The 27,922-nt window shown below is 41.1% G+C and overlaps 1 protein-coding gene across 4 annotated transcripts; it reads left to right on the forward strand.

Annotated features, from left to right (window-relative positions):
- Nucleotides 1–41: 41 nt before the first annotated feature.
- arhgap27l (Rho GTPase activating protein 27, like) lies at nt 42–27,902 on the forward strand. Of its 4 annotated transcripts, none has more exons than XM_061027105.1 (22): nt 42–165; nt 10,317–10,452; nt 10,995–12,007; nt 16,053–16,271; nt 17,180–17,359; nt 18,393–18,530; nt 18,695–18,763; nt 18,892–18,975; nt 19,064–19,159; nt 19,268–19,348; nt 19,483–19,548; nt 22,013–22,080; nt 22,287–22,374; nt 22,830–22,931; nt 23,243–23,341; nt 23,537–23,615; nt 24,501–24,620; nt 24,751–24,849; nt 24,925–25,002; nt 25,304–25,438; nt 25,924–26,029; nt 26,684–27,902. In XM_061027105.1, the coding sequence occupies exons 2-22, from the start codon at nt 10,422–10,424 to the stop codon at nt 26,856–26,858; spliced, it is 3,126 nt and encodes a 1,041-aa protein (XP_060883088.1). In that variant the 5' UTR covers nt 42–165; nt 10,317–10,421; the 3' UTR covers nt 26,859–27,902. The 4 variants fall into 4 exon arrangements, with proteins under 4 accessions (XP_060883088.1, XP_060883091.1, XP_060883089.1 ...); XM_061027106.1 differs by lacking the exon at nt 42–165 and adding an exon at nt 3,889–4,366; XM_061027107.1 differs by lacking the exon at nt 42–165 and adding an exon at nt 6,980–7,094.
- The last annotated feature ends 20 nt before the right edge of the window (nt 27,903–27,922 follow it).

Here is a 27,922-nt window from a genome sequence, read left to right on the forward strand (position 1 = left end):
CTGGCAGGTCAGGGAGGGGCGGGACCAGGGAGAGAGAGAGAGAGAGAGAGAGAGAGAGAGAGAAACTGTGAGGAACCTGTTTCTGTGATTTGGACTCGCCCCTTCAGGAGCAGAAGAGCAAGAAAACACAAAGAGCAGGATGATTGGATTTTACACTTACTGCCGGTAAACACACAAATCTATCTATCTATCTATCTATCTATCTATCTATCTATCTATCTATCTATCTATCTATCTATCTATCTATCTAACTATCTATCTATCTATCTATCTATCTATCTATCTATCTATCTATCTACTGTATGTGCAGTTGAAAGTTTTTCACACTTAATTTTGTGTATTTTGTTTTTATTTTATTGCATTTTGAAGTTCATTGTGTGTGTTTTGTTTTCTGTTTGTTTTTAGTTTTTTTTAGTTTCGTGTGGTCTTGTTAAACTAAATATTTTAAAAACTTTGAACTGCTAAACATAAAAAAATGGTTTACCTACATTACAGGGACATTAGTCTGTTTCCGTACCTGCACTGTGGGGACCATGTTGGTTTTCACTCCTAACTTACTAACTACTAACAAACTACTTACTCACTACAGAGTAAAGGCCTGACTTTTGTTATGTTCAAGTTTTACCTGGATGTTTGTGTGTGAGGGTGTGTGAGTGTGTGTGTGTGTGTGTGTGTGTGTGTGTGTGTGTGTGTGTGTGTGTGTGTGTGTGTGTGTGTGTGTGTGTGTGTGTGTGTGTGTGTGTTTGCATTGTGTCTTTATTTTATACCACACACTTAAAGTAAAACAGGTTCTGAGTCTATAAAAACCTCAATCTGTGTATCCGGGTAAAACAGCTCTGAAAATATCTGAACTATCTTAAACAGAAAGAAGCATTACATCTTTGGGAGAAAAAAAACCATTTCAATTCATGTTTTAAAATGTTTTTACTTAACTTAGGTATTATTTCAGTGAATTTTGATTTCTTACAAAAATTATTAAAGGCCATACAATTTGATTTATAGATTGCATGTCAGTCTATGGTTCATCTGAAGTCCCATATTACTTTAAATAAAGTTAATATATTTCTGAATAATAAAACATAATTTGCTAAATCTGCAGTATATGATGTGTGAACGTATTCAAATTTTATAAACTGTGGTAAATATTTTTCATTAAAAAAATCCATAATATTTCACTTTTACATAATCAAATATAGAGAAAATAAATTACTGTTTCATTTTGAGTGAGCAAATTAAAAACCATAGATGTGAAAAACATGTATGGATTGAATATTTGTATGGAAACATTTCTTTCTCATACTAGCTCATCTTTATTTGACATAGTTAAATACAGTTAAAACTAAAATAGGATTTACATCATCAAGGTAAACATAGTGTTCATCGGCATTTGGCTTCTTTCATTTACATCAATACCAAGTAAAATATAAACATGTGACATAATACACAACTTTTAAATTAAAATGTATAAAAACTGTTACAGAAAGTCTCTTATTATGGTTGTTTAGATTCGACACAGATCTAATTATTTTACTTTCAAAGCTGAAGTAAAGTTCTGCCATAATAAAAAACTAGTATGGAGTTATTAACTACATGTAAGACATCGTTCTCTACTGCATGCATATTATATAAGCATAAGTCTGTAAACCCACACTTTGAGACTTTTTCAATTGAATCTATTTTGAAAACATTTTTTAAATCTAAATTCTTACAATTGATTTTTCCACCATTTTCCAAAATGAAAAACACATTTGATTTTGAATGAGTCCGATGCATCCCAGTTGCTACCTAAAGAAATCTGTTTAATTTATATTTAAAGTTTCAGTAAAAAAAACTGGAAGTGTAACTCAGAGAGAGAGAGATAGGGCGCACTCACACTACCAAAGTTGTCCCGTACCGTGCTTAAGCAAGATTGTTAGGTAGTTTTTATTGAAGGTGAGATTTCTAAGGAATGGTTAGTAAAACACTTTTTTACACATTATGCACCATAATAAATGTTGTGGGTTATCATTGACCCATGTCAGACTGGGATAGTAATAGAAGACTAGTCTCATTACCTGTTTGTATGTTGAAATAATGAAAGAATCTATAGAGGAATAGATCAGATAAGATGTGACACATATGGTCTTTGACCTTTCTGTGGTCACAAGGAGTAGTGAGGAAGTTTTCTCTTAAGGGGACACAAGGGTTAAAGTTTCATACAACATTTGTAATGTCCTTAAGGAGGCTGTGCAGGCCCATAAGGAACTTTACTGGGTCATTGGAGAGGGAGTCAAGTAGTCTATAAGGTCTTTGAGCAACTTGTCCAGGCCCCTTAATGCCTTCAGATGTCCATTTACTGGTCATTGAAGATAGCATTTAGGTCCTTGAGCAGATCTGTCCTTGATTTGGGTGTACATGCTCTTGCAGAAAGTGTAAAGGTCCTTGAATTTGTTGTGGATGACAATTGGGTTTGCTGGTGATGACTGAAGATGTTGTCAGTGGTCTTGAGTAGGTTGCAGAAGTCCTTACATACCTCCAGGCAAATAACCAGGTAAGGAAGTTTCTTAATCAGTATGTAAAGGTCCTCTGGGAGTTTGAGGCACATGTTGTTGAGGTCCTTGAAGGGACTGTAAAAGGTCCTTTAAGTGGCAGAGATATTCCTGTTCTATTAAACTATAAATTGTCATAAGTTTCTTTTTGACCAAAGGCCTTCTCTTCAAGTAACTAAATGGTTTCTGTGGCCCATTGTTTTCAGCATGTCAGTCCTGGCATGAAGTCCGGGGAATATTATGCAAATCGGGCCAATGGCGCCTTACACCGCCTGTCCAGTAGGTGGCGGTAAGAAGAAGATCAAAGTCGTATAACAGAGATATCGCCATATAAGGCAACGTACAGGCCAGCATCACGATTTGTTCGACACAACAAGAAGCCTGCTAGTATGGAGGAGGTTCAGCATGTGCTGTACAAATGGATTCATTGAATCAACCAACGCTGTGAGCGAAGCGGATTCAATGCTCGACTTTAGGCCAGATGATGGATTTCAGAAGTCCATTACGAAACATGTTGAAGCGCGATGAAAACAGCCGACTTGCAGCTGCAGTCTTAAAAATGGCGGCTGACCTAAAATGCTGGGAGTGCCTAACCAATCAGAGTTCAGGGCTGTAGGTGACGCAGGCCCTGACGGCCAAAGTCCCTGGACCTTCGGAAAGTACTACCCCCTGAGCAGGGTCTTTTTAGGGGTAGATCAAATACTCCAGAGCTGACTTTAGACCCAGGTTCCTGCGGTCGAAATGCACATAGTTCCTAGAAAGGTCCCTAGTTCCAGGGGAAAGTTCCTGTGGTTGAAAGGGGACTTTAGGTTCTTAGGGTCCTTGGAGAAGTTGTTGAGTGCAGTGAACAGATCAAGGAGATCCTTGGGCAGTAGAAGTCCCAAGGGAGGTTCTCAAGTATACATGGTTTAGGAGGCTGCAACAATAAGAGGTCCTTTATAGAGCTGTAGAGATCCTTGGATTGGTAAGGAATGTCTTTAGGTATCTATTAGGTGTCATTTATTAGGTTTCATAGGTCTGAGTAGTTTGTAAAGATCCTTGTAAAGACTGTCAAAGTAACTTTGAGAAATCCTTTATGTGGTTTCAGGGAATTTGAGAAAGTTTAAAAACTTCTTGAGGTGGTCTGAGGGTCCTGGATCCGTCAAATACCTCATTATACCAGACTTTTGACATCCAATCACAGAGCAGTAGTTCTGTATTTGTGTGGTAAACAGATAAACACAGTGTGGTCAGAGTCCAAGCTTTCTCAAAACATTCCAGGATTCAGGAGGTGGAGTCCGCCTACGGGTTTATGATTTAAACTCAGTTATTTTTGTCTGCCTTTTTCACTGTGTGTGTATTCCTCTGGCTGTAACCACACCCCGCTCTCACACACAGGGCAAAGGTTGAACGCACTTCACATCTGCCTGAACAAATCTTGATTGGCTTTCAGGTTAATGATGTCAAAGATCACATGATCCTCTCTAAGCGAAATGACGACTCTATGGTGAACTTCTCCTTTAAATTATCTCTCCTTTCTGATTGGTTGATGGGGCGTGGCCTACCACAAAGCCTCAACCTTGGTTTGATTATTGACAGTGCAGTTTAGTTTCTCACACACATCATTCCCGTGGTTGGATAGAGGAGTTGGTGTGTGTGTGTGTGTGTGTGTGTGTGTGTGAATGAGTGTTACTGTGTGTTACATTCCTGCTGGGATGGGTGTGGCAGAGGGACAGAGAAAAACAGAGAGGGAGAGAGAGAGAGAGAGAGAGAGAGAGAGAGAGAGAGGGTAGGATAGAGAGAATGGGAGGGAGGGAGGGAGAAGGGTCGGCTGCATTCCAGTACATCACCTGCCTCAGGTGAGTATCAGGTGTGTATGTGACTCAAAGCAGGTTCGACTGTTGATCTCCACAAAGGCCGTATAAAGGACCAGTCATTGAGCTTTGTTTTCTGCAGTTCCCTGAAACTTTATTTATCCCCGCTCACAACAAACAGAAAACAATCAAAGAAGGGAAGCGTTAAAAATAATAAATTAAAAAATATCTAATAACTTTAAGAGTAAAAAAAACGACTAAACCGTATTGCAAGTTCCATGTAGATTTTGTTTAACAAATTCTGTTAATTTATAAGTGTCAGTTATTGTCTATTACTGAATCTAAAGAAATCCAAAACAAATGTCAAACAGGAGAGGTAATATTTCCTTCAGAATACCATTTACCGTTAGCTGGCGTCACGTGACCAATGGAGCGCAACTTGGCTGTTCGTTGGTTTAACTTGAGTTAGAATCGATCGGTATTCCTCGGGTTCCCAGGTGTATTTTCTACCCTCGTATTTTGAATCGGAATTTCGCCAGTTGAATTGGAGCAACTTGAAAATACATTGGCTGACATTTTTATATCTCGCATTTTAGCCTGTCGTATTTTTAAAACTAGAATTTTTTATTCTGAATTTGTAAACATCGAATTGAAGACGAACATGATCAATTGAACATTTGAAGAGTTGAACTCAGAGGCGCAAAAAATGATTCTTGCCAAAATCGCTTGGAACAGATTCATACTAAGATCCATATAAAGGGCGTCAAACAGTCATCAGGACTTGGCAAATGTATTTGTACAACTGCTCTGAAATCTATAGTGCACAAAGTTTACACCTTCACACCATGGGCATTCACTTTTCAAATGATAGATATACTGTATGATGTAGCAACTGATAACTGCATCCTCTTGTGTGTGTACTACTGTTTGAAGTCTCAAGTTTCAGTAATGTTTTTTCTGAAGTCAGAAGTGACCACATTTGGAGAAGAAGGGGCAGCTAGAGAGCAGTGAGTGGCTTATACATAACTAGCTAACAAGCCAAGTATGGTAAGCCCAGGCAAACCTGTCAGCAAATTAAAGCTAACAACTAAAATAATAAATAATATATGAATATCACTCAGTGTAAATACCAAAGCTCAGACCTCTTGGATGGTCTCTCAGTGCAATAATCTACACAGCAAGAGATATTATTTGTCTGATATTTAAACGTAAAAAAAAAAATCCAAAATGCTCCAACACTACAAAAACAGCTGAGAGGTTAGGTTCAGAGACTGGATTTCCTGAGGTGACACCTATATCAAAGACAGCTAGCAGCTGTCTCTGGAAGAGGCCACGCCCCTGATTATGCATGACATTTAGTTTGAATATAATTAAACATGTGAGTGGTAATAACAAACACTCAGTTTGCTTGAACATATGCAGTATACTTCTGCTGTAAAGTTGGATAGTTTAACATGGCGCTCTATGGGGATTGACTCACTTTTGGAGCCAGCCTCAAGTGGACAGTCGGGGAACTACATGTTTTTGCACTTCATGTTTTAACCCCTAAGTTGCTGTTATTAGGTCAAAGGTGAGATTTTTGTGTTAGCAGGTCTGTAGTTCAAGCTGTTACTTCATCAGCAGCTTTCTTTTTCTTTAGTTTAATAAATTAACTAATGCAGCAGACATGCCCGATTTCTGTGATGACATTAAAGTGTCCGACACAAACAGAGATACTGAAAATGTTTTTTATGTTAAACTAATGATTCAAAATTTGAACAGTGGAAATTCCACTATTCAGCTCCATCTGACCAAACGGACTGCAGTCACCCTATTGTTCCTTTACAAAGACAGGAAACATACACACAGTGTGTGATGTCACGGAGGGGCGGAGTCTAAACAGCCTTGGGGGCTGGCTTAGAGCAGGAAAGCAGACGCTTCCCTCTCTAAACAGTCGAGGCCTGATCAACCTTCTGCTATTGTTCTGTGTGTGTGTGTGTGTGTGTGTGTGTGTGTGTGTGTGTGCGTGTGTGTGTGGTGCCTTGCTTGGAGGTTCCTGGTTTATCCTCACTTATAATGTAGTAAAAAACAATACGTTTTTAGAGGCAAGCTTCCCATTATTCTCTTTTAAAAATCATACAGAATTTCAAGTTGCTTTAATAACAGAAATCTGAAATCTGATTGGTTATTGCTGTGTGTACAAATAACCCGGTTAATCAGATTTGTACATCTGAGCATGGGCAGAACAAAGTCAGAGAAAGTCAGAGCAGAAGAAAGCAGAGATTGTTACAGCAATGCAATGCTTCAAAGTGTTACGTAAATACAGACTCTTTATATCTGCGATACAGTGCGAATAGAAACTAAAACACTTGTTAAATAAGCTTAAAAAAGTCAAAAGTAACTTTGGTAATAAGCAGTCATTTAGAGAAAATATTAAATGTCATGTTACACACGCACACCCAGGCATTTCAGTTAAATAACTGACTCAGGATCAGCAGAGTCCCTGCAGTTTATTTAAACCGTGTCCCTGTTTACATTCATAATCTGGGCTTTTTGTTTAAAGAGCCTTTGATCCAGCTGACTAAGCGCTACAGGTCTGCAGGTTTCCACCTGAGCAGGGGATACACTGATGTGCCCCGCCCCTTTACCTGGTGAGTGGGCGGGGCCTGAGTTTTGGAAAGAAAACCTGCAAGTGTTGTTTGCCTCAGGTTGAACACGTCTTGTGTGACCCATTTCTTTGCTGGAGGCCTTTTACTTTGAAACGCTGAAATCAGAGCAGGTGTGAAGCGGACAGGTGAGAGTAACTTTTGTCGTATTGCTGTGGATATGGACATTATACTGACACTAACACAGGTGAGTCTTTCACTGCTGGACTCTGCTCATGTTGGGCTGTAAACCTCAGTGACACAGGATCTGCTGTAAGACGACACCAGGCTCACATGACGATGATGCATTTCTGACCACAGAGAGGAAGGCATGAAGACGAACTGAAAGCAGGAGAGTGAGGCATGAGGTTTAGCAGTAGCTGCGGGAGGAGTTCAGTACGCAGAGCTGATTGTAGTTTGACTTGTTCTGACAAGATGAGGAACACATAACTGTCATACCTCTCTCTGTGTCTTTTTCAGTAGCGTCTCTCAGGGTGTAAAACACTTCATAGTAATGACTGTTGATCATAAAATTAAAGTAACAACATCAGAGTGTCAAAAACAGATTATTATAGGCTCCAGTAAAATTGAATTCATATCTGATGTCCTGCATTGCATAGAGTTTTACAAATATTGCATATTGCCTCTCAGTGTGTACTGGTTTGTTTACAATTTACTGATGACTCTTTCAAACGAGAGTCCTGAATTTTAATCGTGATCAAACAAGATAAAACACAGCCCTGACCTATTATTCACAAGCTTAGGTGTAACATCACATGAGTCAGTCATCGCAAGAGCTTTCATTCTGATTCAGTGTAGTTTCACAAAAATGCAAGAGATGAACAAACCTATTGAAGGAACTTTTTTTGTATTTCAACTTCTGGGCTTAAAAAACCAGGACATTTATATTCATGTTTTTTTTTTTTTAATAATTAAAAGTTGTAGTTGTAATTGCTTCAGCGGATAGTTTCATCTGGTAGCAGTGACACAGGTTTCAAAATATGGGGCAAATGAGCCTCATCCAAGTTTTTTATTATCGCTATTATCATCAGGCTCAGATTATTATTCCAAGTGTCTAACAACATTACAGAAAGGATCCCTACAGAGATAGACCGTTTATTTTTTGTTTTTAGAGAGGAAGATGCTTTTTGAACCAGAATCAACTGTAAATTATTTTTCTTCAACGAAAACAGACTCTTTTTTTACCAGCAGAACAAGCTCTTATCTGAAAACTAGGAAGGTCTTGTCAGCTAGGCGGGTGAATCGAAACTTGCTTTGGATAGATATTGATAGTGGGTCGTTGTCAGGCTTTGTTTGGACTGAGCACTTAAATTTCATTTTCTGAGCATCAACAGGAGAGGAAGTTGACGCGTGTCACATCCTCTGTTGATTGCAAGCTGAAAATCTGGGGCGGGATTTTCATGAAAATCCAAGATTAAAAGAGTCTGAATCCGAAACTGCCAGCAGAAAACAAGCGTCTGACGCTTCAGCGTGGCCACGGAGCCCGGGCATCTAGGACTACTGCTTTGCCTATTTCCTACGGTGTGCTACAAAGAAATCTCTGTCATTCATGGGAACAGGAAAAGACACATCTGTCATAGACAACGAAATCTCAACAACTTGTCTCTGCTTAAGAAAGCCTTTTCTACCCACCCTTCATTTACTTTTGGCTTTTTCGTGGAAGGGAGAAGTGTCCAAAGTGCACAGCTTATCCACAGGGGTACCTCAAGGGTCAGTGCTTGGTCCCCTTCTCTTCTCCATATACACAAGCTCACTTGGTTCAATAATCCTCTCTCATGGCTTCTCATACCACTGCTTTGCTGACGATACCCAGCTCTTCCTGTCATTCCCGCCAGCCAATGTTACAGTCTCTGCAAGAATCTCGTCATGCCTTGCTGATATCTCTAAATGGATGAATGAACGCCACCTTCAACTCAGTCTTTCAAAGACTGAGCTCCTTGTCATCCCAGCCAGTCCCTCTATGCAACCACAGATCAATATCCAGCTTGGAACAACCAAACTCATGCCCACAAAGTCTGCCGGGAACCTGGGTGTCATGATTGATGACCAGCTAACTTTTAAGGTTCAAGGAGCCTCGATTGCCCGGTCATGTCGATTTGCCCTGTACAACATCAGGATGATCAGACCTTACCTGTCGGAACACGCTACACAGCTCCTGGTACAGGCTCTTGTGATATCACGCATCGACTATTGCAACTCTCTACTGGCAGGTCTTCCTACATGCACTATCAAACCTCTGCAGATGATACAAAATGCAGCAGCACGACTGGTCTTCAACCTTCCTAAAAGAGCACATGTCACTCCGCTGTTCATCTCCTTACACTGGCTCCCAGTTACTGCTCGCATCAAAGTTAAAACTCTGCTGCTCGCTTACAAAACAGCGACAAAAACGGCTCCTCCTTACTTTAACTCTCTCATCCAGGTCTACACTCCCTCCCGCCCACTACGCTCTGCCAATGAAAGGCGTCTGATCCAACCTTCACAACAGGGTCCTAAGACGCTGACTAGACTCTTCTCCTCTGTCACCCCCCGGTGGTGGAATGAACTTCCAAACTCCATTGGATCTGCAGAGTCCCTCTGCACCTTTAAGAAAAAGCTAAAGACCCAGCTCTTTCATGAATACCTACTAACTTAATGATGATGGTCTCCATATTATTATTGATGATGATGATGGTAATGACGATGGTTTTTGTTTGATAACGACGACTTATAAGATGGTTTCTATACTGATTAGAGCTCTCAAGAACTGCCGTCAATGTTGTGCTTTGCCTCTGGTCACTTCCTGTCAGCACCTGTGTGTCCAATCAGACTCAAAGCTGATCGTTTGCTCTTACTGACATTGTTCCCTTTTTTCTAGATCCTTGCTTGTGTTGTACTTACTCTCTGATGTACGTCGCTTTGGATAAAAGCATCTGCTAAGTGATTTGTAGAATTGTAGAAAACTCAGTACGTTTACATGCACAGTTAAGATTTTAGCCGGACTACTACATATTTTTAAAGTCCAGTTTTAGTCGCAATAACACAATAGGTACATTTCTTTTAACCTTATGTTAACGCATGTCATTTTACGTCAAAAGACACAATTTCTGATATTGTTGTGCTTTGACAGGTTTATCTTTATTTGTGTTACCCAATCAAAACTTCTGTTTGATCTGAACTTAGTGTTTAAAACACAGAAGTTCCACAACTACACAAACCAAACTAACTTATGTCTGAAGTGGATCAGCGGCTTATGCGATCTCTGAGTTAAAGTTACTGTTTTTGTCAGTGGAGTCCGGTTGACGTATGTTTTTTTTTGCGCTGAATCTGTAATATCTGGTGTGATGAAAGTTTTCTCTTATTTGTTTTAGGGGGCTGATGATCAGGTGTGTCCTTTGACCCATCTACCCATCAGGTGTGCCCATCTACCTGAGAGGTGGGGGGGGCGGGGCCTTAGGAGTTCAGTGCCCTTCACCATGGCAACAACCTCCTCTCTGCTTGGCCGAGGTGAGTTCTCCTTTCACAGGAGCAATAAGGTGCTGAACATGTTTTACGAATTCAAATTTAAGTGGCAGCTTAATAGTACAATTAGATGAAGCAGTGAGAGAATTATAAAGTGTTGATTCAAAAATGTAATAATTAAAGTTATCATGTAAGGGTTGAACGCAAAATTTAACTGATTCAATTTATTGCTAGCAAAGCACTAGCAAAAGAAATGATAGCATTAGCAGTTAAAGTAGGCTAACAGAAATCATTAAGTGTTGATTATCAAAGTGAGCGTAGTAAAGTTAGCAGTGTGAGTAGAAGTTGATGTAGCATTAGAACTGACAAATTAAGTGATATCTAGTTATCAGTGGAAAACAATGTTAAAAAGAGAAATGCAAGTTAATGTAGCATTAGCGATAACAGCATTTCTTAAACGTGTAGTAGTGCTTTTAAAAGTTGAATTAGTAGAAGTAGCATTAGCACTAGCCTACTGTAATCACAAGCAAAGGAACGTTACCAATAGCTCCTGTAATTCATGTTACTGTTTTATTTATTTATTACAGGCCTGGTCCTGGTGGAGTTTCAGTATGAGTACCAGGGTCGGGATGGGGAGCTGGTCTCCATCAAGCCCAATGAGCGCTACGTCCTCCTGGCTAAGTCCAACGACCACTGGTGGCATGTCCAAAGGGACAAAAACTCAAAGCCCTTCTACATCCCCGCCAAGTACGTCAAGGAGCTGCCGGTAGATTTCCCCTCGCTTCTGGACTTTTCCGCTTCACCCAGTCCTGAACAGGTGCTGGTTCCTGTTGCAGCACCTGTTCCTGTTCCTGTTCCTGTCCCAGTTCCTGTACCTGTTCCTGTACCCGTTCCTGTTCCAAAGACTCTGGAGGAGCCAAGTGCGGCCAAGACCAAACCAGGTGATGAGGTGACTATTCGACTCCGACCTGATGCTTCCACCGGATACCGCAAGACTGAGAACCGCATGTCCACATTTGGTGTCCCACTAGAATTTCAAGATCTGTCGCCGCCGGTGGCGCCAGTGCAGCGACCTCCGAGCGACCCTTCTGCTGCTCCTGCAGAGAATACAACCACCAGTGGGACTTCAAACATGGCCGAAGATGCTCTAAGCAAAAAACATAGTTCAGGATTTTTGGAAGATCAGAGGGACTCCGGAAAACCTCGAGTTCCTAGTTTCAGTCCAGCAGACCCGCTGTCCACATCCCGGCCCCATACCCAGCCCATCCCGGTGGAGACACCGATGGTCCCTATGGTTCCCCCATACAATGACCACAGCGGGTGCTTACCTTCTACAGGTGACAACCAAGACACCCCAATAGAGCTAGAGGAGGAAGAGGAGGAGGAGGAGGAAATGGCGGAGGAGGAGGAGGAGATCAGTGTTGAGAGTAGCACTGGTGAGGAAGATTCTCTAAAGGAGGATTCACATCACCACATCTATGAGTCCATCCAGGACCTGAACCTGGACATTGAGGCTCTGGTTGGAGGACGAGTGAGTCCTGGAGAACCACCTGAACATGCACCTGCACCTGCACCACCACCTACCCTGCCCCCGACACAGGTAAGACTTCTGTGACCTTTTTTTAAATTCTTTGTTGTTGTGAAATGACGCCAGAAATAGATACATAAATGAACGGACCTTACAGGTTACATAAGTGTATCGTAAGTTCATACAGTTATACCAGGTTAGATCCTGTGTTTGATCATTTTAACAGTATTCCTTAATCCTTCATTTGCCGGCTGTCCTACCTATATTTGCCGATTTAAGTCAAGATTATGTATTAAAATTCATATTTTACAAAATCACAGTTTGCTCTGAGTTCATAAAATATTACGATCGGCAGACGGCAAACTCGTAAATGTTTGTATGATTGTTGCTCAGTGTGTGTGTGCTTGTTGTGTTTTTGTCTTTGCTTGGTTAAGACTTTGAGATTTTATTCACTTAATGGTTTAATATTGACTTGATGCTGATTTAAAAACAGCTCAGTCTTTCCTTTCCCAGTTGCAGACATGAGTCAATTTTCATTTGTCGTTCTTAACTCTCATTAAGACTCCACGCTCTCTCAGCGTGTGTTGTATGAATGAAGAGTTATTATCAATAATCATAAACATATCAGCAAATAATTAAAGGAAATGTTCTGGGCATTGGTTATTAGTCACAGAGAGTTCAGTTAGATTCAGCTGCATGTCTTTTCTTTTCCAAAATAAAAGCCCTCCGCAGCGTGTCATTTCCTGCAGAGTCCGCTCAGGAAGCTCAGAGAAGGAGAAGAAAAAAGCTGTTTCCTCTTTTTATTCTCATCAGACAGAAAGACGCTGACCTTTGGCCTCCAGCACGGCACTGAACCGGTCGTGGATGAAAATCAAATTCTTTGATAATTAAATTGAAGGCTTTTTTTTTGGTCTTTTTAAAATCTTTTTTGTCTCTATTTCAATGGTTAATCGAACAATATGCGTACTTGCTTTTCTATTGTTTAGACATCTCACAATTTAGTTTTACTTCTCATCTTTATATTTTTCGTGTGGTGACATCACAGCAGGATGTGATGATGTCAGCAGGATGTTGTGATGTCACAGCGAGCAGGATGTATTCAGGGTCAGACAGGAAACTGTGAGGAGGTGTGGCTGCAGCGACACCTGCAGGACGAGAGGGACAACCGGAGTCACCCGACACCTGACACCTGTGTGTGTGTGTGTGTGTGTGTGTGTGTGTGTGTGTGTGTGTGTGTGTGTGTGTGTATGTGTGTGTGTGTGTGTGTGTAATTAATTATTTAGGTGACACATAAAAACAAAAGATTACTAAGTAAAAGTCTGAAAGAACTCAATATTTGAGTTGAGACTTCATTTCTAAAGATGTTATGAATACATTTATAATCATTTGTTTTTATACTCGATATATAAATTATGAGACGATGTTTACTGAAACATTTCTGCAGGTTAATGAATCTAAAAGAGTTGTTGACATCTTTAATCACAACAGTTTATACTCATTTTAAAAAGATTTATATTCTTGCTCTTGTGAATATCCCACATGTTTTTTTACACGTTGTTGGCAAATAATTGTTAATTCTAAGTTATTCTCTCCGGCTTTGTTTGCTGTTTTCTCTGAGAATTTGAAAGACGCCTTCTGCAGTTTCACTTCCCCCTCAGCAGTTTAGATGACATCATCATGTGATCATATGATGATGTGATGGATCATAGTGTATCATCTTTTCCTCTTCTCCTCTTCCTCCATGTGTTTCTTATTTCCTTTCCTTCTCTTTATTTTCATTTCCTTCTTTTCTCTTTCAGTCTACTTTATCTAATCACTCTCCTCCTCAATTTATTTTTCTCCTGCTCTTTTTTGTTTTTCCCATTTCATCTTTCTTTTTCTTCTTCTACTTCTTTACCTCCTCCCCCTCTTACAACACAAGGGCTAAACTTTGCTTTCTCATATTATTCTGTTCTCTATGGTTACAGGAAACAGTTTTGTTGTAGTTGTATCCTGAATGCAGAACGGGTTTCCTGTCTGTGAGAATTAAACTGAACCAGCAGGGGGCGGCAGACAAACACAGACCTCAGATCAGGAACTCGTCTGTGTCCATGAGTCTTTATAGAAACTTTGTGTAACATTAAAAGGGAAACACAATAATCTCAGAGACACATAAAGTTCAACGACTTGATGATGAAATGAAACCATTCAAATCCTTTGAGTCCTTGAAAACTCCAATAAATCCCTGAGCAGGTTCTAGGTGTTCTTGTCAATCAAATTATATTCTTTAGAAGGATCCACATATCCTGCAAAATGTGTAAAGGGTCCTTTAAAAGTCTCCATGAATTTCTTCTGGTGATTATTTCCATGAGGTTCAGGGAGTCGGAGGTCATGAGCCCTGCAGGACGTAAACGTCTCCCGTTGTAAAAGTTGCAGGCTTGAGGGATTATCCTGAAGAAGGACATGAAGTTGCAGTTATTTTATGGGCTTAAAAACTAAAAATTCCAGGAGGATGTATAGGTAGATGGGGGGCGTGGTCTCATCCCAGCAATAGACGGGGGGCGGGGCCACACTTTGCTCAGAGACAGGGGGCGTGGCTTCACGCTGCAGAGAGCAGAGCTGCAGGCTGACAGCATGACGCAGCTCCAGTTACAGGTGGAAACAAAAAAAAAGGACAACAACCCACTTTTTCATGTTTCTGAAGGGCTGTATGATGCATAAACAAGCAGAGGGGTGCATTATGGGTAAGTCTGGCAGTTATTTTGTAACAAAATGGTCATCTTTAACATAAATGCTCACATTAAGACTGGACCAGCTGTAGCTGCATGCTGATTATTTTATCAGTTTTATAAGTATTTTAAATGATGTTATTGATTTGTAGAAAGTAATTAAGTAAAATAAAATAAAATTGCTCCTCTTTCAGTGAAGACAGCTGATCAGCTGAGAGAGGGGCTTCAGGTTAATGTGAAACATCAAGACTGTGTGTTAATCATTCAGAGGATCGTCCCTGATTCTGGTCTCAGCAGGTCTGAGTGCTGCTCTCTCAAGGCTTCAAAGATTGAAGGAGTTTAGGTGGGGGTATCTTTTATTCCAAAACATAAGGATGGTAGAAACCTTCTCAGGTTCTGGGTAAAGCAGGGTCCAGCAGCTGGAAGAAAACAGGTCAGGATTTAAGAACAGGTAGCAATCATTGATTATGGAAAAGTTTGTGTGCAGCAGAGAAGAAGAGTTTTTCTTTTAGTCTGGACTCATAACTACGGCAATCACAACTTTGTCTTCTATCACTATCACTATCAAGAAAACAAGAAACTCCAGATTAAACGGTCACCGTGCTGCAATGATGCACCCGTTCTGATTAGAGATGCACCGATCCACTTTTTTACATGTCATAATTAATTGTGTTATTGTTGTAGTTGGTATTAGGCTATAGTGTGAGGCTACACAATGCTGCGGTAAACCAAACAGACAAGAAGCTTTTCAAATGAAATCTGGCCCCAGGACTCACAAACTTACCCCCTATGGGGCCCCATCTGACAGCACCCACTCTCCTTGCCCTGCTAAGCATTGTTGCAGTGAAAACCAGAGTTCATCAATGAAAGTCAACAAAGACAAATGAAGAGGAATTATACAAGGAGAGACAAAAAAAAAACAGGAACAAAGACTAAAGGGAGTAAGCGTTGGGACACTGCCCCCCCCCCCCCCCCCCCCCCATATGACTGTTGCGGGTCCCACCAGACTCTAGAATCGTTCATATTCTGTGATAGAAAGAAATGAAAGGGAATGTTTTTCGCTGTTCCCTGTTTACGTGTGTGATGTGTGTCTGTGTTTATAAAACATAGGAGGAGTTCTTCCTGTTGGACAGCGGCTCCTTCCATCCACCACCCTCCCCTCCCCACACACACACACACACACACACACACACACACACACACACACACACACACACAGTCACAGTTAAAGATCACAAAACAACTTTGTCCAGCATGCCGTCTGCAGTTTGGAGTCAAGAAGACTCCGTTCACTGAGGGAATAAATCAACTTAGAAATTTGATTTTTTTTTGTGTAAGTACAAAGATGTAACTAAGGTGTTTGGCATCCCAATATGTTAATGACCCCCATTCTCTCTCTCTCTCTCTAGGGCCCCGGCTCGCTCGACCATAAATCCCCCATCTACGCAAATGTCTCCTCTTTGAAGAAAACATCTCTGCCACAGATCTTGGTCTCCGTCCCTGCGCTGCCCTCTTCACCCCCTCCTGAAGAACCGCCTGCGATTCCAGAGCACACCCCCTCATCCTCGGTTTCCTCCTCCGGGATGATAAGCCCCGCCTCCCCCGTCAGCCCACTGGATGGATGGCAGGTGAGGTGTCCTCTGATTGAGTCCGAGTTGATCTGGGATTCACTTTTTTTTTGATTTTCAGAAGAGAGGATTATGCTCAGATGGGACAAATGTCAGTTTATACAAATCAAGATTCACAAGAGTAACTGAGAGGAGTCAGTCCCGTGTGCACCTAACGGTTGATTTCTGAACGCCAGCGTCTTGTTTCAGTTGTTAATAATGAGATTTTCTTCTCATCGCTTCACGCAAACACTCTCGAGGCGCACAACCAGCGCTTTTCTGCCCGGGAAGACGCTGGGTGGAGTCCTTATTCAATGTGTTGTTGAAATCCAGCAGGTCTGGACGTTAAAGGGGCAGGGGCGGAGCTACAGGCTGCTTGAAGCTCATTGGTGGAGCTGAACAGTGTACGATGTGAAAGGAGGGGTGTTGTCTTATCATAAACATACTAAAACACTTTTTAGTTTCTGTCTGTAATTCAAACTTTTAACCCTTTATGTTACTCTATAGTCTTATTATATGGCAGTGAGCCTTTCTGTGTCATTTTTAATTTGAATTTAAACGCTCTCCTCTGCTTCTTCATGTTTCTGCAAGTCGCTGAACTCATTAATCTTTAATCAGAAGTAATGCGAGTCGATCAGGTTTATTCCACTGTGATGGAATGAACAGTTAAGGCTCACATGATACTCAGAACAGGCAACGGATCACTGCGTGGCTTAAAGACTCGTCGACACGACAAACAACCTTTCAAAGTAACATCCTTACATCTGATCTGCTAATCTGCTATAACTAATGATTAAACCTAACAGTCAGGAATCAGGGGATAGTTTAAACACGACATAGATATACGACATTCATCAGAATGAATAAAAACAGAATTACATTTGCAGAAGTGTTGTATGTTTCTCGTCATGTCCTCTGTGTGTGTTCAGGAGCACACCGACAAGGACACCGGGAAGGTGTTTTACTTCCACCCCGTCACCAGACAGACCACCTGGTCCGACCCCCGGAGCCCTCCGTCCCCTCCTGCCAGAGACATGGACCAGTCCAGGAGGAGTGAGGGGGAGCAGCTTACCTCGCCCTCCCCTCTTCTCTCCCCAGCCTCCTCTCAGGTATGATGGTGGGGGGGTCATTACAGTTATTCTACATGTGGTCGTTATTTATTGACCCCTGGGATGTGAGTGTTTTCTGCTGGTGCTTATTGTGAGTGTGAGGACCTTTTTAAAATGTGGACCCTGTCCTCTGTCACTGCCCTCTATCTGAAGGTTGTCAAATGTGATATTGCTGTTTTTCAGCTGTTTGAACATATTTAACCAATCAGACTGTTTGTCACTAAAGGGAACATCGAAACAGACCCTAAAGAGTAGGCTTCCTTTACATGGACTCTAAAGGGTACTTAAAAACAAATGTTGAAGGCTACCGGGACACAGACGACGAAGAGCACCTGGATACAGATTCTTTAGGGTACTTTGAAACAGCAGCCTTCAAACAGATCCCACCTTGTGCTTTAAATCGGTCTAGGTCTCAAGACCACTTTTTGAACGTCTCCGTCTCGACTCAAAATCGAAAGCATTTTTACTCGGTCTTGTCTCCGTCTCAGACCGGGCGGACTCCAGATTTTAAATCAAGACTGGTCAAGACCACTATGACTGGCAATTTTTCCACTTTTACTTTGATTTGAAGGAAAACATTTCTTGAAGAACAATTAACTTTAATTCATTCATAATTTGATTTGTATCCCCTGGTTACGGCCACAACCTTTCCCGGAGTTACAGTCTAAGTGAGTGACTCAGATTTTTCAGTGATATTTATGGTCTCGGTCTTGGTCTTGGTCTTGTCTTGGTCTTTGTCTTGGTCTAGCCCTGCCTTGATATTGTTCTTGACTCGGTCTCGATCCCTAAATGTCTCAGTCTTGTCTCGGAGCACTCTGGTCTCGGGTACGTCTTGGTCTCTGTTAGTGTGGGCTTGACTACAACACCAGTTTGGAGGACCACCTTTTGTATGATTTCATATAAACCGTTTGATGAGGACAGACTTTTAACGCTCTAATTATGAATTTCTTTGTGTAACTTTTGTTTGTTTTATGTTTATGTCACTTGAACAGCTGACGTTGTCTGTGTCTGTAAACCGTCTCCTTCCTCTCAGGGTTCCTGTGGTTGGGAGCAGCTGGTGGACGAGGTCTCAGGGAGATTTTATTACTACAACCCCACCTCAGGAGCCACGTCATGGACCGCACCTGAGCCGCTATCCCCCTCCTCCCCGTCCTCCCCTCGAGGAGGCCCGGTAAGATCCTGTGAAAAGTCTGGATTGGGCCTTGGTTAGGATTACTGAACGCTTTCAATTACTTAAATGAAAATATCCGAGCTCTGTTATGATTCACCAACAGGACTTTTTTAAGACGTTTTGGAATTCTCACTAATGATTGTTTATTTTATGATTACCTGAAGCCTCCACTGCCAGCTGAAGATTATCCTGTAGACGTACCGAATGACCACAACGACGCTGTCTTCACAGTGGTACAACACACACACACACACACACACACACACACACACACGTACTAAAACACACACAGACTACATGTAATGGGGATTTTATCTCTTAAACTTGTGTTTACATATAATCTACTTGGTACTTTTCCCAGAATCCTCAGCCGCATGTGAATCTGATACCGAGAGCTCATCTGGACCTGAGGGATGGAAACAGCTCCCAGTGGAGGCTGCAGGAGGTAATCAATCCACGAGTGGTTGTGTTGTTAGTCAGCATGCAGTTTCAGGCGAGTGATTGTTTATTTACGAGTTCATTCACCACGACAGGGTTCGCAATTGACCCAAAGGCTGATGGGAAATGGAGTTTCTGAGGAGGGAACAGCTTTGCAGGTTAAGAACTGGAGACACAGCGTTGCAGAAGATGTGAGTATTACCAAACACACAAAGGGTTAGGGTTAGGGTTAGTACTGTGATACTAACGAGAAAAAAAAACCTTGACCTGAATTTAAAGTTCTGCTTTTTGTTTGTCAGACGTTTGCTCCGAGCCACAGGAGAAACATCTCTGACTTCACCGAAATCGCTAACAGAAGACACTCCCCCGACAGTCTGCAGGTAGACACACGCTCGCCCTCTCTCACGTCCTCAGTTACATCCATTAAACATAAAACCTGCCTGTCCATCATTCCTTCACCCATTCATTTGTTAAAACCTTTTCATGTCATCCATTTTCCCCCCTCCTCGTCAAGTTCTCTGATCGGCACAGACTGAAGAGGAATCTATCCGATCGGAGCACAGGCTCCCAAGAGCTGAGTGTAGGTGCTCATTGGCTGCTTAAGATGCTCTTGGGTTCTCTTTGGTTGTGTTTCTTTTGTTACCACTCAGACGACGTTTCACAGCAGACCACATGTTACTAACTTTTGTTCTATAAAATCAGGATCAAACTAACATTCTGAATTCTAAAACACTAACTTGTTATCTGAAGGAAACTTTTCTGGGCAGTTCAGACAGACGACGCCCCCTGCTGTCTCTTCTTAGCTTTGCAGCTTCAGTCAACAAATGTATCATACAAATATTCATGGACCTCATCTTGTCTTTGAACGGAATTAAGGATTCGAAATTCTTCATTTATCAACTAGAGAGGTTTTCTCAGTCCACGGTTTCATGGATTTCTTTCTGGACAGTCAAACGCTTCCAAGAGGCTGTTAGACGTTGCAGTTCCCCTCTGCGTGTGTTCATCCCAAAGTGAATTATATTTCTTGCATAACACTCAGTGGCAAGACGCAAATATGACACGGAGCAAATGTTGCAAATGACACTCGGTGAACACATGTATTTTACATCATACAAGAATCTTAATGAGTCCACAAATTTGAACTTGGGTGATTACTTACTTACTTTACTTTTGTCTTGAGAGAGCATCCCTGTTTACATCTCTTTGACTTCTTGCATCAGGAATGATCCAATCCAGCCTCCATTCAAAGTACAATCTTTTTTTACAAGGTTTTCATTTCCTGTAATCTATCGAACAAACCTGGAAACACGTGCATTTTGTCTTTACACAAAACTGCATCGTGATCGTGTAAATTACAAAAAAAAAAATCTGTTCCTTTTTTCTGCCGTAGTAAGGTGGAGTGCAGGGGTGTGTCCAGACTTTTCAACCCGGGGCACAGACTTATTTCGGGGTGGCGTGATGTTTGTAGGCACATGCATGTAAATTAATTCAATTCTTTCTTTACCTACAAATTATATTGACTTGAAAGTAACATCATGCTTATGTATAAGCTCCAGCCATGCCACCCCTGGTCTTACCCCCTGGTGGTGTGCAGCCTCTGTGTTGCTGTAAACTCTTAAAGGACGCAGACAAACAAGATCTCCTAACTTGATACAGAACGCTGTTAGAAGTCTGCCACTGAGGAAATCTCCCTGCGGAGATTCGTTCGTTCATTTCACTTTCACTCTGAACACAGCTAAGTGATCACAATGTAATGCCACCAAAACATTTTATTGGGCTTTTGGCCTGATCAAACCATTATCATCATCATTTTAGGCCGAATCTCATTCTGGTCAGAGTAAAATCTTTCGCTTTGTTACGAACTACGTCTCCACTGCAGGCTGAATAAAACTCATCTGGACCAGGCAGAGAATGAAACCAGAAAGAATTACATTTTCTTCCAAATTTAGACTCTGTGATGAACACAGCAGCCTCTAGGTGGCGCTGGAAGGACTTAGAACATTGCCCAGAAGTGTACCCAGTTGTTCTCTACTAACCCCTCTGAATTAGTCATATCAAACGCATGAACAGTTCTTAAGCTCTGGTTGTGGTTTTCTGTTGGTGCTATTCATAATGAGGACATAACTTTTAGTGTCTAGTGCAAAATGTCTCTCAGAAATTGTTGTTTTAACTGTGACATTTATGTGTTCAATACAACCAAATGACAGCATGCTTCAAATTAAGATACAAATTCAACTAAACTTTTTTATAAAAACTGACTTAATGTCTAATTAGCCAGGAAACTTGGAGTGGATCAGAATACTCTGTATGAGGATGAACACATTTAAAGAAATTAAGGGACAAAAAGTCACTCGGACGGATGTCCTTGGGGTGAGAAGGGTATGGGGATCCTTAAGGAGTATCAAGGAAGGTTATTGGGCTTCATTGCACAAGATTCAGGGAGCAGAAGTTTCTTCTCATGAAGCGTCTATGAGTTTAAGGGTCTATGAGGAGGTTTTGGGGGGGTCTTCAGTTCCTATAGAACTTTGGGATGTTGTTTAAGAAAGGCCTGTTATTCCACAAGGATATTTTAGGTATCTAGTTTCTTTTTGAAGAGTTTGGGATCTTAGAAGAAGTTTCCAGGGGTCTTTGGGGATCTGCTGGTGGCCCTTAAGGAACATTTTTGAGTACTTACCTAGGTTAAAGAGTGATGGCATAGGTCCTAAGTGCCAATGGGGGATATTTCTTGAGGTTCAATGAGGAAGATCTTTTGTGTGTTGGGGGCTATGTCTTGTTGCCTCACAGTGATTTAATGTATTGTAGTTTTGTAGAACAAAAACACATGGTGTATTTTACAGTAGAGGGAAACATTTCCAAGGCGGGTCAGACAAGACTCGGAGAGTGAATGAGATATAATGTGTCAGGGCTGCAGGCGCTGAGAGATCTGCTCACAAACCACTCCCATGTTTGAACGGGAGTCATGTTTCAAAGCTGACCTGCAGGTTCAAAGGAATCTGAACACTCACCGGTCTGTCCGTCTCACTGTCTGTCTTTGTCTTTCACAGTGCCACCTGCTGGAGAAAGCAGGAATCCTCAACAAGACCAAAGTAGCTGACAATGGGAAAAAGATCAGGTGAGATGTCACTCTTGTACAAAAATCCTCAATTTCTCTATGAAGTCACTTTTTGGTCTAGATGGAAGAAAGACGGGGTTCATGCTTTTTTATGTCTGTGTTTTTTTTTTTTCATTTGACATGTGATCAGGTGCCTCATGTGATGCTGTTTGCTCAGTTGGGGTTGTGTGGAACATGATCTAACTTGTCTCTTTTGGTGTTGACAGGAAGAACTGGAGTCAGTCCTGGACGGTCCTTCATGGTGGGATCCTCACCTTCCACAAAGACCCCAAATCTGCTCCAACTGGAAACGCTGTAAGCACCTTTTCTTTCCTCGACAACACTAATCAAACAAACAGTATTTAGCTAAGTGAAAAGGTTAATGAAGATAAAAAATAAGCCATTGGATAAAAAAAAAAGTATTTTAACAAAACAATCAAATATGCAAAACTTCTTCTAATCAGAACATCAGGAACGTGTTTTTACTGAATTCATGAAACCTTTTGGACTAATGTTTAATGAACGTGTTTTATTGAGAAAATTGTAGCTTATCTGACCAAACAGCCTGAACCAGAACTAAACTGTTCAGCTAAAATCACTCTCAGCTCTACAAGATAGCATTTCCACTACGGCGACTGCCATCGTTTGGCTTCATAACACCTCTTGAGAAACCAATGGTTGACATCCCTTATTAGACAATGTCCATGTTTGGTACAATCTGTGCCTATTTCACTGACATTGATCGGTGATGATGCTTTCCTTTTCTTCAGAGCAAATCGTCACAGATTGTTCCAGAATACACCGTCGAGCTGAGAGGAGCCTTGATTGGCAGGGCCTCCAAGGAAAAGTCATCCAAAAAGAACGTTTTAGAGGTACCACATCTTTAAACATGACACCTCTTATGGTTAGCTTATGGTTCCAATGTTTTTGATCGGCTCTGTAGTCCGTTACCATAGTTACAATATGTGAAACGGTTTCCATGTGTACATTGTGTTGTGATGTTTAACTTTCCTATGGTAACACTATGTTTTAAGGATACCCAGTTTTCTTTATCATGGTTTCTCAACACTGTTTTCTGCACCAGTATGTAACAACAGCATCTGAAAGACTGAAGCAACACGTGTGCAGTGTGTGAAGTGTTTGGACCTGGGTGTGATTGCGCTGTTTTTGTGTTTGCGTGCAGCTTAAGACTCGGCAGGGCTGCGAGTATCTGATACAGTACGACACCGAGAGTATCATCAGTGATTGGCTCAAAGTGATACAGGAGAGCATCCGACAGCTGGTAACAAACACACTCACCACATCAGTTATCTCGTTGTTTTTCTGAGCAGGATCTGCCAAAATGTCTCATTCGAATAAGAACTAGGATTGTGTAATATATATACGACTGAGAAACAGACTTACATTTTAAACAGAAAATATCTTGAATCAGGAAAGCTGTTTTGCAAGGTTGCTTCATGAAGTTGAACTCTTTCAGGATCTGGTGTATCTGTCTGAGGACGAGGACGAAGTTGACAATGCTTCTGACAAAGAGGACAAAGACAGGAAGAGGACATGTGAGTCCACAGTTTATCTCTGTTGACTTAACGTTCTCCACTCTAAGTCCAGTTTTCAGTCTGACTGTCATGTATTCATCACCAGTTTCTGCAGTCTTAATGGATGTGTTAATGTTCAGATAAAGCTTTGCAATTTACACGTTTCCATGTTTACAACTGAACATAACCTGATGTGGAAGATGAACTTGGAAGAACAAACACTATCCTGTTGTACAGACTTCAGTTTGTCACATTTACATTTCGAAAAACAAAAAACCTCTATAGATGTTTCATGAGAGGATTGTTGAGTCTTTAGCTCTTTTCAGACTGCTTTCTTCTCAAAAGTGCCAAAAAACAAGGCACAACAGGCGCTCCACATATACACAGTACAACAAAGTCTGAATGGGGCTTTAAAGAAAGATTTTGTGATTTAGGGGAGTAGGGTTGTCAAAATGTTCAATATTGAAATGCTAGTTTACACCACACATTTCACTTGAAAAAATCTCCATTATTTTAAAGGTTCATAGTATGGTTAAATACCAGAATTAAAAAGACAACAACAACACAGATCTTGGGTTATATTTTGAAACTCAATCTTTGGCGAGCGAAAGAGAGGCAGTACTGGCTAAATTGCATTAATAAGTTGGCAACATTTAAACGTTGCCAAAGTTTCTGTGCAGTAGACATTGTGCAGGAGTTTTCCTGTTTTTATGGTAAAAGAAAACCAAGAAGTTGCTCAATATTGGGTGCCTAGGACTTTTTTTTTTACCTTTGGTATCCAAACAGGTATCGATATCGTGATAAAATTTTATTTCATTAATCCAAAAAGGGTCAAAACAAAGTTTGTAATTCTGCTTCTTGTCATGCAGAAAACTCAGATTGCCTACTTCTTATTCATCCTTTTAGCAGCCAGGGTTTCATCGGGAACAGCCGACACCGAGCAGAGACATGTTCGGACCAAGCTGCGACGTTTCCTCCAGCGTCGGCCCACGCTGCAGAGCGTCAAAGAGAAGGGCTACATCAGAGGTAAAAACTCACATCTCTGTTTGTTTACATCGTGACCGCACTGTCTTCAAACAGGACCTGTTTGAGTATGTGTGTGTGTGTCGGTTGTTGCTTACGTTGTTAATGGTTTGGTTTTGATGCATCACTTTAGACAACGTGTTCGGCTGTCACCTGGATACGCTCTGTCACAGAGAAAACACGACCATCCCCAGATTTGTGGAGAAGTGTATCAGAGCAGTGGAGAGGAGAGGTAAACACCAACACACACATACACACACAGTAGAATACAATTAGACACAGCAGACTGACGAGTGTGTCTGTTCAGGTCTGGATGTGGACGGGATCTACAGAGTGAGCGGGAACCTGGCTGTGATCCAAAGACTACGACACAAAGCTGACCATGGTAACAAAAGCCTTTTTCACATATATACTCCTGAAAATATCTAGATAAGATTCAGCAAGTTTTCTGTATATGTGAGAACCACTTATGTCTGTTCACCTCTCTTTCCTTTGCAAAACCTCAATTAAGGTACTTTTAATGCTCCCTAAATATCACCGTATGCAGATGATGTGATTTACTCTGTTATGGACAATGTCAGCACACTGTATTCAAGACCGAAGAGAAGCAGCAGCAAATTCTTTGTTCTGCATCCCGAAGCGTTCCACTTATTGTCCTTTTTACTGTATCCCTGTTGTCTCTGCAGAGGAGCAGCTAGACCTGGAGGATGGACAGTGGGAGGAGATCCACGTAATAACTGGAGCTCTCAAACTCTTCCTGCGGGAGCTTCCAGAGCCGTTATTTCCCTTCAGCTGCTTTGAGAAGTTCATCGCTGCAATCCGTCAGTAAAATAATCTACACTTTAAGAATAGCCCTTCAAGTTTAGACACTTTTAACTACTATTTACCTGTACTATGTACATATTATCATGTAGGGCTTTATTTAATAAACACTTTTCTCATCATAGAGCTGGAATTCATCTTTTATCTTTACATGATTAAATTCTGAAAACACCCTCTCAGATTAAAACTATTTTGACAGAAAAAAAGACCCATTAAAACCCAACTGGGTCTGATGTAAAGAAGTAATTTAAGTTGAGCTGAAGAAAGTCTAAAACAATTAAAAATGAGGGAAACAATGTGTTTATTGTTGGACAAGAGAAAAGTTGAAAGGGTCACCAGAGTCATTGGGTGTCATCCTCTGAGAATCCTCTGAGCCTGAACAGTTGTTGGTAGTCGTCCCCAAAGCTAGGAAATGTTTATGTGCTTTGAGCTGAGCATTTTTCTGTTTGTTTAGAAGCAGCTCTTTATGTTTATTTTCATGCAGAAGTCCCAGACTACACCCTGAGAGTCTCCTACATGAAGGACCTGGTTCGCTCCCTGCCTCTGCCTAACAATGACACCATGGAGCTGCTGTTCAAACATCTGCTCAGGTGAGTTGACTCTCAGGCTTCTGAGACAACTGAACATAGAGAACATAGACTACATTCTACTCAGATCATGTGCATTTGAATATGAACACAAGAATCTTGATAACGATGGGCCTCATTTACCAAAGTCGTACCAAGTTTTTTCTTCAGTTTGTTCTTCAGAGGATCTGAAGAAAAGTCTTAGGAAGACTCATGAACCTGTTCTTAAAACTGGTACATGAGTCTGTTATTGTTGACACAAATCAAAGTTCAACATTTCAATCACGGATGTGGATATTATTAATGCACCGTCATTTCCACATTGTAAAACAAGCTAACACGCTGTGCTGAGTGAGAAAAGAGAGTGTCAGTGCCTTCCTCGTTCTTCAATTTTCTAATAGAAACGGGTGTCGGCGTAGTGTGCTGTTAGGACAGGCTGTAAGAAGCCTCATGAGTGTTAGTAGCTTAGAAGAATTCCCAGAAAAGAAAACTTAAAATATCATAAGTGGGTTTTAAGAAGAAATATCTTTCAAAGAACGGTTGATGAATGAGGCCCTTTGGCTCTGCTTCTCATGTTTTATATAGTTTGAGACGAGGATGATTCCCAAAACAGAAAAAATCCTCCAAATAACAGACACTGCAACTTGTAACACATTCTCCCTCTCTCTCTCTCTCTAGAGTGATTGAGCACAAGGAATCTAACAGGATGTCCTTTCAGAGTGTTGCCATTGTGTTCGGCCCCACTTTGCTCCGCCCCCAGACAGAGTCGGCCAATATGACGATCAACATGGTGTTCCAGAGCCAAATAGTGGAGCTCATGCTCAAAGAGTTCCAAACCGTTTTCTCAAAATGAGCTGCTCTGGAACCTTCAAAACCCTCTACAGGGCCTCTTGGATGCCCAATGAGACCTGCCAAAGATCTTCCAAAGTGTCAAAGAACCGTCATAATCTTTGGATCAAAGCTTCACCTTCTCTTAAGTTCATCAGGAAGTGAACTTGGACTCAACTGGCTAAAGATGATTGCCTCTGACCACTGTGCCTTAAATGACCCAGATTGAACTTAAGAGGAACTACTGAGTGAACCTGCAGACATTCCCAAGCCTCTCTCAAACCACTGTGCTTTATATGATGGAACCATCTAGAGTCCTGAACTGGTATTGAAAGATTAATTATTTGTCAGGATCCAATTCAAAACCAACAAAAACACTTTTCGGCACCTTAAAAAGACTCACATTCCCGGAAGCAAAACCGTCCGGATAAGTTCAAGATGCTCCTAGAAAAACATCATCATCTCTTGAAACAGACAGTGGAATACAACTGTCTGACCTCAGTGCAGTGAATGGACTATGTCGAATTTCTTGCTTTGCAAAAGGATTGATCCTAAAATTCCCCATCTGCCCTTTTTAAAGGTTCAAGAACAAAAAAAAGAACAAATTCCTGTGGAATTGGCATCAGATCACAAGACATCTTCAAGGCCCTCTCTTAAACAATGTGTTTATCCTCAGTGCATTTTCATGTAGACCTTAGATGGCGCTCTTTCCTTTACATTTTATTGTGGAATAGAATCAGGAACTACAGGAACTTTAAAAGAAGTTAAGAGGACCAAGGATGTTTCCCTGAGGGACTCCACAAGTTATTGAGGAGGAATCACAAAATGTTATTTTTTGTTAAAGGAATAATTTTACAAGAACATTTTTTACTTTTGTATTTTATGTTCTGCTGTATGAATGAATTCTAGAAATGATCATCTGAACAATGCTGTATGTTTTTATTGTGGTATTGAAGTTTTATGTATTGCAGATATAGAACAAAGTTAACATGGAAATTTAACAGATAAAACACTGTACATAAGAGGGTATTTTACTGACCTTTAATAAAAATGAAAATGATGTGAAAAATAGTGTCGAGGTATGTTGTG

The sequence above is a fragment of the Labrus mixtus genome, chromosome 20, assembly GCF_963584025.1.
Source record: "Labrus mixtus chromosome 20, fLabMix1.1, whole genome shotgun sequence".
In the NCBI taxonomy this organism is placed as follows: Eukaryota; Metazoa; Chordata; class Actinopteri; order Labriformes; family Labridae; genus Labrus; species Labrus mixtus.

Bases quoted from the DNA above. Each gene is read 5' to 3' on its own strand.
- arhgap27l (XM_061027105.1), top strand. From the start codon at position 10,422: ATGGCAACAACCTCCTCTCTGCTTGGCCGAG. The intron at 19,160-19,267 runs GTGAGTATTACC...TTTGTTTGTCAG, and splicing joins GACACAGCGTTGCAGAAGAT to ACGTTTGCTCCGAGCCACAG. The intron at 24,621-24,750 runs GTAAAAACTCAC...GCATCACTTTAG, and splicing joins AGAGAAGGGCTACATCAGAG to ACAACGTGTTCGGCTGTCAC.